This window comes from Phoca vitulina, unplaced genomic scaffold (genome assembly GCF_004348235.1).
Source record: "Phoca vitulina isolate PV1807 unplaced genomic scaffold, GSC_HSeal_1.0 scaffold26, whole genome shotgun sequence".
Lineage (NCBI taxonomy): Eukaryota > Metazoa > Chordata > Mammalia > Carnivora > Phocidae > Phoca > Phoca vitulina.
In genome coordinates, this window is record NW_022589729.1 from 4095273 (window position 1) to 4107751 (window position 12479).

At 42.2% G+C, this 12479-nt stretch overlaps 1 protein-coding gene across 1 annotated transcript; it reads right to left on the reverse strand.

The window, feature by feature from the left end:
• Positions 1–834: 834 nt before the first annotated feature.
• Positions 835–4340, reverse strand: FAM177B (family with sequence similarity 177 member B). Its single transcript, XM_032422065.1, has 4 exons — positions 4182–4340; positions 3825–3891; positions 1294–1391; positions 835–1017 (listed from the first exon to the last, which is right to left on the reverse strand). Exons 1-4 carry the CDS (start codon positions 4338–4340, stop codon positions 835–837), a joined length of 507 nt encoding a protein of 168 aa, XP_032277956.1.
• Between the last annotated feature and the right edge of the window lie 8139 nt (positions 4341–12479).

The following is a 12479-nucleotide window of genomic DNA, read 5'->3' on the forward strand; positions in this document are numbered from 1 at the left end:
AACAAATATATGCCACCCCTGTTTTACAGAGAAGGGGACAAGGGCTCAGAAATCTGGACACTCAACTAGTAAATGGTAAAACTGAGGCTTGACCTCAGGTCTTATTACTGCCAGTCCTGTGTTTTTCTGTTCTATCACAGCGACCTCTCGCCCGCACAACCTGTGATATCTAGCTATGATCTCCATGTTTGATCTTTCCAGGTTTTGAAATTTTGCTGACAAATAAACAAAATCATCCATTCTTCAAATACTTTTTATAGAGCTTAGATTATTGTTTTTAATTGTGTGGGGGGAGATGCACCCAATTCTCAAAGACTTTGATATATTGTAACAAAGTTACTAGCAATGTTTGCTTATTGTAAAGCAAGCCCCAACTAAGCCAGGGCGGCTACTGGAAAGCAAACGCCTTACGTCAAACCCTGAAAGGGGACTTATTTAGACTTCATAATGCCCAAAGTTTCTTCTGAGGAACAGCTTCTTTTCTGCATCCTAGCCGCACGATGAAGAGTTTCAGTCCAAAATTGCCAGATCCAAATTCTTTCAGGCATTTGCATTTATTTGCAAACATCAATAATAAGAGATCACAACTGACTAGCAAGACTTGCATTACGGTGGGGTGGGTGGGGGGAGGAGTTGACTTGGTGGGGGGGGGGCTCATAAAATTGAGAAAGCATCCATAATTCTCATTACTGCTTGCAATCACTGGATGCTGGAGAATAAATCACAAGGAGATTAAGATCGGGTCTGGCTCAGAAGCACAACCTCTGTGCTGTTGCCATGGGTCATGAGTGGTGGAGAAACAGACATTCAGAGGAACTGCAGTCCTGGGGCCCATTATGAGCTGAAATCTGCTGCCAGGCCCTCCCCAGATGAGGTGCTCCACTGAAGAACACCCTGGGCAATGTGCTGTTGTCTGGTTCCATACTCTTGGCCCCCAGCCTCCAGGTGACACTTTTCATTAGGAACCTTGGCTGGCTGGGCCTTTGATCCATTCCCTTCACTTTCCTTGTCACTTTCCTGGTATGGAGAGAAATACAGAAAAGTTTAACTGCAAACCAGATACCTCTGAACTCCCCCTCTTGCAGAGACACCCCTGTAAGAAGCTTCTTTATTTAAGTAATCTCAGGCTTCATGGTCAGCCAACTTCCGCAGCCCATCTCATGACATTCGAACTTCACACAAGAGAGGCAACTACAAAGTATCATGGAGTGAAACTGTTAATGATTACCAGGAGGGAGAATAATTTATATGAAGTGGAAGCAGCCAATCTTCCCCCATCAGGATGTCACATACCTTATCTTGTGTTCTATAGTACTCATTTAACACATACTGATATTTGGGTTGATTGAGACCAAAGAAGGTAGCAAATCTTCCACCAAGGAATTCACATGCTAAAAGAAAGAATAAGCTCTTTGGTAAGCTGAATTAATAACAAACTTAGAGTCAATTGAAGGGGTAAGAGTTTAAACTTGCCTGCAGGTGATCCATTACTACACTTAACTTCAAGGCTGACAAAAGATTTCAATTGCTCTAGACTCTCAAAAAGTTCTAGGACTCAAAAAGAATTGTTAAATCTTCTATCTTCACATGGGATTACGTCTATAAACGATCCTTTCCAGATGGGTATGCCAGGAGAGATTTTCCAAAATACTTACTACCCAGGGTCAGCGTTGGTCCTGATCAATCAGAATAGATGCTTTGGGTGTGAAAGTTAGGGATAAAGGTTTAGCATTAATAGTGGTTGCCTGAAGGTGTCTCCTAGAAATGTTTTTCTTTAAAATTATAAATTTCTGGGACGCCTCGGTGGCTCAGTCGTTAAGCGTCTGCCTTCGGCTCAGGTCATGATCCCAGGGTCCTGGGATCGAGTCCCACATCGGGCTCCTTGCTCAGTGAGGAGCCTGCTTCTCCCTCTCCCTCTGCTGCTCCCCCTGCTTGTGCTCTCTCTCTCTCTCTCTGACAAATAATAAATAAATAAAAATCTTTAAATTAAAATAAAATAAAATAAAATAAAATGAAATTATAAATTTCTGACACCTACCCCCTATGATACAATTTTCTGATCCCCGTGACTGATTCTTCTTCTTGGGATGTTGCTCATATCGCACATCAAAATGGGGCTCTCCATTTTTTAATGTGTTTTATCTTTTCAAAAATACTGTAGCTCTTTAATCTGTTTGCCACCGTGCCTGGTACATGTGTGTAAGAGAAGTTTCTAAAATATTAGAATAAATCTTGGGAAGTTTTCCTGTTTATGACCTACTAGAATTGTAAATTGAAAACACTCGTTACAGTTTCATCTGGGTTTCAGTTCTATCCAAAGTTTCTGTGTGGAGCCCAGGGTGCTGCACGCCAGCGTATTCATGCTTCCACTACCACCTGGAAGCCCCACGCAGATGTGCTTGAACACTACAGTTCTGCTTGGAACTTGGAAGCCAGCTTGATTCCCCTGTGTCCTGTCCTTGCCATCTTAAGTCAAAACCCAACATGGAAATCACTGCAGTCCCTGTTCTCCTCCACATTTTCATATCGCTGTATTGGGTTTTGCTTTTTTCACCAGACCTAGTCTCCTAAGGCTTTCTCTCTCCAAAACATTTCACCTCTTCAGCCTTTCCCCAACTAAAGCACAGAGCTTTCTGGAAGACAGCATTTTTTCTGCCAATGTATTATGATTGAGGCAAGATTAGTATCTCACCTAGATTCCCAAAGTAACTTCCAAATCCCTAACCCTTTACCCTGATGTGAAAGTCCTTTAAGGCTCATACCATCTGACTAAATCACCTCATCATCACTTTTTACTATAATTTAAAGACTTTTCTCCCCTCGCCTGCCCCCAGTGACTTTCATGATCCCCATACTGACCTTAGCCATACTTTCATAGCACTCTGATGGTATTGCCTCCATATGTCAGCATTACTGAGTCTCCCCATCAGTAGTCCCTATGCTCCTTCTACCCTGGTGATTGTGGCAACAAATTATAATTATGGGCATGTTTACTGGCCTATAATATCCACTGAATATTGAGTCCCTTGAAAGCAAAGACTGTCATTTGTCTTTGTGTCCCAGGGACCCGCACAGTGCCAAACACATATTGGCACTCAATAAATGTTTATTTAATGAATGAATGAAGATCAGTTCCTCAGAGCTATAGCTATACTTCATATTTTCTCACATTTTTAAAGTTGTTTCCTCCCTGTTGTCCATACAAGCATATGAAAGTTAGGAGGAAACAAGTAATTAGGTATCACAATTGTGTTTTAAAGAAAATTGGTGAATGTTGAGCAAAATAAAATTTAGTATTTCATCTGTTATAAATAGCCACTTAGGCCATTCATGGTGTCCCTGGGAAGGGTCAATAAAGTTCTTATTCATAACAGAGTGATCATTGAGGGAACTTGGAACTGTGTCATATTACAATAGTTTAAAAAAAAAAGCTTGGAAGTTTATTCAGATAAAGAGTCAACTGGGGATGGGGAGAGGCTTCAAATATTTGCAACCCTGCCCTCTGAAAGAGGAATCTAGACTTGTTTTATACGGTCTTAAGAAAGACACCTAAGATCAATGGGAATAACTTTAAAAGAAGACAAAATAGAAGGTAGAATTTACTGAAAAGAGTTGGAAAGAGATGGGAGGGTCTGCCTAAAGATGTGAGGTTCTATGCCTTTGGAAATGTTGAAGCATAGATTGAGAAATGACCAAGTCGTCCCTTCTCCAGGATGCCATGGTGTAGATTAAACTATTGGAAGCCCTAACTCTGAGGGTCTGTTAAGTCTATCCTTGAGTATTTAGGACAAAATAAATGAATAAATAACCTTGGCAATACTTACTAGAAAATGAGGTGCTTGCTATTTGCCCTGCCCAAAACCATAGATAGGGCCCCCATGAAAGTGTAGACTGAAAAAAACAGAGAGAGAGAAATCAAGTTAGAGTAATTATTAACAAGACTGGTGATACAAAGTGTTTCATGTAGAGGTTTCAAATGTTTTATAGTATATTCCATTTTCTTTCTCATAGAGAAGAAATACAAAGTTATCAAAATTATGAGTTGACTATAACTGGATCTAGAAAGCAAACCAAGGGGAATAAGGAGTCAGCTTAAAACTGTATTTTCTACAAACCTTGTCTGGCTTAATCTCTCATTTACTCAGCCCCCATGTTCACTTATATTGATACTCTAAGCTTACGGGATCATGTATTGAATTCGTTTTCTGTTCCTTTTTTTCTTCCTCTTCCTCCTCCTCTGTGCTGTATTCTTCCATGATGTCTCCATCAACGAAATGGATAATTCTTTTGGGAGATCTACTCTTCTCTAATTCTGACTCCTGGAAATTGTCTTTTTCCATAAGAAAATAAAACAACTAGTGAATTAAAAACAGGGCACCTTAGGGCAAGTTGCCCTGGGCAGTGTTTATATAGCTGAGAGCTGTCTAGTTATTTTCAATTGATGGTAAAGCTAGAGACTTCAGATGTAATCATAGCTGTGATCTCATCAATTCTTCAAATTCAACAAGGACTGTTCAGTTCTGTATCAAAATGGAAAAAATTTAATTAGTAGTGAAAATGGGAACCTTGAGTCTCCAAACAAAAATTTCAACAGGGTTCCCTTACCCCTTATTAATTATAAAACCAACAAATACTGGTAAGAAGAGGCCATTAACCTGTGGAAATTTCCCAATTATTTCAATAAATAGTGAGAGGCAATATAAGTAGTGATTAAGAGTAGAGGTTTTGCACAAAGAAGAAAAAATTGCCAAGTATACCTGGTAAAGGACTTATTTTCAGAATATGTAAAGAACTATTATAATTCAAAAAGTAAAAAACAAACAACTCAATTGAAATATGAGCAAAGGAGGACGTCTGGGTGGCTCAGTGGGTTAAACATCTGCCTTCGGCTTGGGTCATGATCCCGTGGTCCTGGGATGGAGCCCTATGTCAGGATCCCTGCTCAGTGGGGAGTCTGTTTCTCCCTCTCCCTCTGCCTCTCCCCCCTGGCTTGTGCTCTCTCTCTTGCTCACTCTCTCTCTCTCAAATAAATAAATAAAATCTTAAAAAAAAAAATCCTATTACTTAGTATCTCTGTGCCTTGGTTTCCTTATCTATAAAATAAGAATAATGCAATTTGAGTGTATGTTTGACTATAGTACCAACCTTATAAAATGAGAATTCAATGAGTAAAGACACACTGCGGAATTAGAACAATTCTTAGGAAATAGCAAGTGTCCTAGTAAAAGCTAGCTATTATTAAGTACCTATCACGTAATAGTGTATATGTTAGATACTATTCTAATGTGGTAAGCACACTATTGTCTTAATTAGTACTTAATATATTTTAAGGTTATATCAGCAAATATGGCAGACTGAGTTGATATGAAAGACGTCTTTCCTGTTCCAAATACACAAAATTAAACAAATAAAAATATTAAATCAAGCTGTACTAAGGCAGTAAGAGAGACACAGAGACCATAAAGAAGGAAGGCTAGGTATCAGCAAAAGAAGGAAACCTTAAAATCCTAAGAGTGAGCCAAAGCTGATGTGGTTCCTGAGGGTTTCAGAACTAGATATAGGTGTTGGGGGCGGGGGGCCTGAAGTTTTAACACAGGTGCAGAGAGGAGAGCCCAAATCACAGATCCTGTGAGTGTGAGGAGGCGAAGTGAAACACCCGCATAAAGCCAACATAATAAAGTACAATCTTACCTATAAAATCTGGACTAGGAGAACTGCCTACTGCTTTACAAAAGTGGCAAAGTAATTTATCATCTCCTAGCAACATGGGTAGAAATAATCACCTGAAAAATATTGGAACCCCAGGCCAGTACCAAATGCCGGGGTGTGTGGCCAAATTCATAGTCCTCCTGTGGTATGAGGACCCAAAGTGAAGCTGCAGGACCTAAAGGCAGCGTAATTCACAGAACTCTGTTGGAAGCAAGCACAAAGCCGCCCTGGAGGGAACTGTCAGCAAGACAGGGTACGCCGGATCTCCACTAAAAACAACCCTTACTGAGGAGGCATTTGCAAAAACTTACAAATCACAGGAAGAAACCAATCGTCTTGAGGAAGGGTAAGCAGATGAAAAAATTGGGAGAGTCTTCACCCAAGAGTTAGGAGTAATAGAACAACACAAAACTTGAAAGTGAATATGTTTCGTATATTCAAAGGGATAAAGGAAACAAAACATAATATCCAAGAGGAACAGGTTGATTTGAAAAAGAACTGAACAGAAATTCTAGAAATGAAATATATAGTCAATATAGATAGGTTGGATGTAGATTGAACAATGAAGAAATCTCTCATAACACAGCATAAAGAGGTATTACATATTCCATTAACATGCAAGAAAAGTTTTGAGATGAAGAATGGGTGAAAAAGTTCAATACCTGTTGATTGGGAGTTCAGAAGAAGTGAATAGAAAAAATGGGGAACATAATGTTTGAAGAGGTAATGGCTATGAATTTTCAATATTTGAAGAACAACATAAATTCTCAAATACAGGAAACATAAAGAATCCTAAGGGGTAAATAATAATGAAATCAAACCTAGACCATGGAAATTACAGAAAATCTTAAAGTTTACAATAGAGAAGGCAGATGACTCACAAAGGAATAACAGTTAGACTAGTGGCTGGCTTTAGATCAGCAACAATTGAGACCAGAAATACATATGTTTATGTATATAGGAATATTCATATATTTATGTGTTGTAAGGGCCAAGGGCAGGCTGCCCCAAGATAGGCCACTTTGGCATATTGATTATTAAATAAAAGTTACTTAAGAGCCAGCCTGTGAGGGGCGCCTGGGTGGCTCAGTCAGTTAAGCGTCTGCCTTCAGCTCAGGTCATGATCCCAGGGTCCTGGGATCGAGCCCCGCATCGGGCTCCCTGCTCCGCGGGAAGCCTGCTTCTCCCTCTCCCACTCCCCCTGCTTGTGTTCCCCCTCTCTCTGTGTCTCTCTCTGTCAAATAAATAAATCTTTAAAAAAAAAAAAAAAGAGCCAGCCTGTGGGAGAAGGACACTCAGACCCTCCTCTGTCCCCCTGAAAGCAGGAAATCTATGTGAAAAGTACCCTCCCTGGGTACCAGAGGTAGGAAATTTAGAGCCAAGAAGACTGTACAAACAAGCCTTGTTACTTTTTACTAATTTACTATCCCAGCCCAAAGTCTGTTTAGAAGTTTACTAATTGAAGCTCTGAAAGTTTTGTTTGTCCTGTCAATTCTTCACAGATTTATTGTCTCTCTGTCTAAAAAGTACAAAATCTGCCAGCCTTGGTCATTTCTTTGGGTCTCAATTTCATTATTGAGTCTCTGTGTGCACGCACTAGAACTTTGTTGGTTTTTTTTTTTCTCCTGTTAATCTGTCTCCTGTAAATTTAATTCTTAGTACAACTGGAAGACCTTGAGCATAGAAAAGAATTTTTCATGCCTTCAGTATATGTGAATAAATCACCAGATCTTACTGGTACAGTGCTGAGTTTATGTCATTGGCAAAGGTGAGAGTTGCACAAGGCCCATCAAGGGTTAAATTTGTCTTCCTGCAGTAAGGTGATGGATACCCACCCAGCACAGGGGCTTCTAAGGAGACCTGAGCAATACACAGGGTTTTCCCTGCCTGACTTAGTGACCCTATCACAACAGGGCCTCAGCAAGAAATAAGAAAAGTTGCTACCATTTAGTTTCTGATGCCAAAGAGCAGCAAAAAGTAACCATTTTAATTTGGTGTTTAAGACCAAATTGTCAGGGCCATGAGAAATAAAACACAGCCTACAACAATAATCAAAAGGAAATGAAAACATTTTTAAAGACATCTCACCTACCTTTATCCCTCTGCTTTTCCTTTCATTGCTTTTATTCGTTATGTTTGGCTTTGAAAGTAGTACAAAATTTGGTGCTGGAAGTTGTTCGGGAGATGATAAATCAATGAAACTTGGCTGAGGCCATACAGAGCCCTCAAATACGCTGACGTGGATGTGCTCTAGTGTGTGTCTTACAGGGTGGAACATGTTTGAGTTGTGGGAAGGTCAGTTACATTACACAGCGGCATTACATAAACCCAGTGGCAGTTAAACTTGTCCAGGTTAGAAGCATCTAAGGGTCTTTTAAGAAATTCTAAGGGCAGACCACACACCCCAGACCACTTAAATCACAATCTCTATGGGTTGGACATGGGCATCAGTTATGTTTGAAGCTGCCCAGGTGACCCCACTGTGCAGGCAAGTTTAGGGACCAGTGCCCAAGGAAGTAGGAAAAGATTTAATAATTTGGTGTACATTGAGCTAGTGCCAAGACATCTTGTGTATTTTTTTTCAAGAGGGCTTTTTGCATTTTGCTTTCTGAGCCTTCCCCCCAACTTTGCTCCAAGCTAAAAAGCTTAAATATAAAAAGTTTAATAAGGCCTAACAGTCCCACTATCATTTACTGTATATTACTCCTCTGAAGACCATCTCCCAGTTCGTACATTTCCAAACCAAGTGAAGTAAACCATCCCCCATATACCTGGCTTAACTGTTACCTGTATTACAGATTAATGATACCTGTTGGCTCTCTGAAGAAAATACTGGTTTGGGTTCTTCATGATAATAGTGTTAGGAGTTAAATGGGCATTTATATCTTTTAATTCAGGGGGGCTCAAAGGGAGGGAGGGAGGGAGGAGAGAAAAAAAAAGAAAGTGAGAGACCTAGCTTATAGTCGATTTAGTGAATGTTTTTCTGCCACCTAATGGACTTCTTGGGATGTGCTATGCAAAATTACTGAAGAATGTGGAATCTGCTTACTTTTCTTAAAGACTTTATTGAGAGAGATCCAGAGAGAGCGGGGGAGGGGCGGGGGAGGGGGAGAAGCAGCCTTCCCACTGAGCAGGGAGCCTGGGGGAGGGGGGGGCGGGGGCTTGATCCCAGGACCCTGAGATCATGACCTGAGCCAAAGGCAGATGCTTAACTGACTGAGCCACCCAGGTGCCCCCGGAATCTACTTATTTTTATTTACAGAACCCTTGGAAGCACCACCAACTTCACACCATGTATGTAGACCTGGATGTTTTGCAAGTGATCTTTCAGAAGACCAAATACTCCCTACAACATGCTTTTTATCTCCATTTAATTCTTACGAGCACCTCTACTTTTTGTTTCTTAAAAACCCCAAATCCAGTTTATCAAGTATATAATTAACAGACCATATAATCTCCCTAACCTTTCAGTATTGCAGTACCTCAGGGCTCAGTGATTGGATCTCTTCTGTTTTTATCTATTCATTGATGATCTTATTTGGCCCTATGGTTGTTTTTTTTTTTTTAAGATTTTTTATTTATTTATTTGACAGAGAGATAGAGAGAACAAGTAGGCAGAGAGGCAGGCAGAGGGAGAGGGAGAAGCAGGCTCCCCGCTGAGCAGGGAGCCCGATGCAGGGCTCCATCCCAGGACCCTGGGATCATGACCTGAGACGAAGGCAGATGCTTAACCGACTGAGCCACCCAGGCGCCCCATGACCCTATGGCTATAAGTACTATCTACACACAAATTTATAACCAACAGTGTTATCTCCAGGTCAGACTTTCCCTTGGATCTCAGATTCATAGATCCTCCTTTCTACTTAACACCGCTTCTTGGATGTCTAATAGACCTCTCAGCCCTGACATACCTAAATCTTTGCTCACACTTCCAGTGCACTCTCCTTCCTACACACCCCTCCCCTAGACACACACTCCTATCTCCTCCTCTGGGAGTCTTTCCATTTCAATAAATGGCAATTCTATTCTTCTAGTTGTTCAGACCAGAAACTTTGGAGTCATTCTTGATTCTTCTCATTTAATCACACTTCCCGGTAAGTCCACCAGGAAATCCTCTTGGATATTTCTGGAATGCTCATACCCCCTCCACACTGGTCTGAGCCATCATCTGTCACCTGGATTCTTACAGTGGCTCCTAACTGGCCCCCTACACTCTATACTCAGAAGGCAGCCAAGGTTGTTGAATCCTAAATCAGTTCCCATCACTGCTCTGCTTAAAACCCTCCAGGGGGTTGGCAGGGCACCTAGGGGAAAAGCCCAAGTCCTTACAATAACCTGCAGGGCTGTAGATCTGCCCCCCCCCAATACTTGTCTGATCTCATTTTGTGCTGCTCTCCCCTTCACTCATCCCACTTCCACACGCTGGCCTTTGCACTGTCCTTCCCTGAACACAGACTCCAGGCTGGGACCTCGAACCTGCAGTTCTCAGACTAGTCTTTCCTCCCTTGGACTTCGCCTCTTTCAGGGTTTTAATGCAAATGGTCTGCTCTGAGCTCCTCTGTCTCTGGAGGCCCCTTCCCGTTCCCTTCACCCTCACCACGGCCACCACCACTCAACAGTCTTGCTCACTATTGCGTCTCCTTAGCCCTTACCATCATTGAACATACCTTGTATTTCACTTGTCTCCCTGTCCCCTTGCCCCCAGCCAGTCCTCTGGCCAGAGTGGGAGGGGCTTTACCTGTGTGCTTCCTGCTCCATCTCCCGCCCCTCCAGAGACGTGGCTGGAACTCAGTATTTGTTTAAGAAATGAACCATATGTTTAGATCATTTGAACGGGTGGCGGGGGCAGGGATTATGTAATAGACTGGGGGAAAAAAGGAGAGAACAGACTTGTAATTGGCTTTATTTCTGATGCTAAAACGGCTGCCTTTTAGTATTTTTCTCATTACGTTTACACATTAATCATTTCACTATCTCCTTCACTGCAACACAGCACTGTAATCCGTCCCAACAAAATAACACACTAGTTCCACATGTCAGCATTTAACTTCAGGAAGACATCATACCGAAAATTTCCCAGAGTTCTTTCAGTTTTCATTAATCAAGGCATGTTTTCAAATGAACCAGGTTCAAATGCAGCAAAGCAGCAGCACACGTAGTTGGTTCCACAGGAGCTAACGGGGTCAGGGCAGGTACTCCCAGCTTCCACCTTCCCCTCTTCCCCAGGTGGGGGTCTAAAGGTCGGGCCTCTGCCGAACGCAGGCCTGGGACAGCCCAAGCCCCACTGGGCCGAGCAGGATGGGCTACCCGTGTCTACCCGCCGTTTCCCGTGAGGAAAACGGCCGGCTCCACTGGGCCACCCACCCTGGAGGGGGAGCGGGCGGGGCTGAGCCAGGACTTGTGGGGACCGAGCAAAGATGAACACGTGCACCAGCCAACCGCGGCTCCCCGTGAGAACTGCTGACAGGGCGTTCCCTGGCAGGATTTTTGTATCTCTATTTTCAGGATTGAACCGTGTACGTGCACCCAACCACTGTGGATAGAGTGACATTACTGAGGGCATTTCTCAACTTTTTCTATGTCATGACAGATGATAAGGAAATTCTCTGAAATTCTGGAGGTGACCAGCCTGGGAGCTCCAGCCACCTTACGCTCTGCCCAACTGAGAGGCTGAGTTGGCTGAGATCAGTAGGTTGAGGGAAACTACTTGAGAAGCTTTAGAGAATAAAACCCAAGGGGTGCCTGGCCAGGGGAATTTGAGCCCCATGTTGAGTGGGTGTAGGGATTACATAAATAAGCAAAACTTAAAAAAAAAATTTTTTTTGGAGAATAAAACTCAAGCCACTGGTGAACAAACATTTTCTCTAGGGAGCAAATGAATGACGATATGAACTCACACCTACCTCAAGCATATCAAAGGCTTTAGATATATTGAATTGCATTTTAGTGATAGCTCTGGCCTTTTGGATAAGTGGGTTTTTGTTTTATAATTCAAAGTAGGCTCCCCTTAATTTAGTCCCTTTAGTTTACTACTAAAACATGTTTAAAAATAAAGATGTAGGGGCACCTGGGTGGCTCAGTCGGTTAAGCGTCTGCCTTTGGCTCAGGTCACGATCTCAAGGTCCTGGGATTGAGCTCCCCCATGGGGCTCTGTGCTCAATGGGGAGTCTGCTTCTCCTTCTCCCTCTGCCCCCTCCCCTACTTGTGCTCTAATAAATAAATAAATAAAATCTTTAAAAATAAAATTAAAATGTTGGGGCGCCTGGGTGGCTCAGTTGTTAAGCATCTGCCTTCGGCTCAGGTCATGATCCCAGGGTCCTGGGATCGAGCCCCACATTGGGCTCCCTGCTCCGCGGGGAGTCTGCTTCTCTCTCTCCCCCTGCTTGTGTTCCTTCTCTCGCTGTGTCTCTCTCTGTCAAATAAATAAATAAAATCTTAAAATAAAATAAATAAAATAAAATTAAAATGTAAATTCCAAGCAAATTGCTCAAATATCAAATCTTCAGACACAAAATTATGGTAACCCAAATGACATTGCAAGTTTTTTTTTTTAAGATTTTAGAGAGAGAGCACAATGGCGGGGGGGGGGGGTAGGGAGAACCAGACTCCCCACTGAACAGGGAGCCTGACACGGGGCTCGATCCTGATCCCAGGACCCTGGGATCACAACCTGACCAGATGGCAGACTAGCTTAACTGAGCCACCCAGGCACCCCACAAATTTATTTTTATACACATATTAAGAGACAAATAATGTGGTATTTTCTAAAG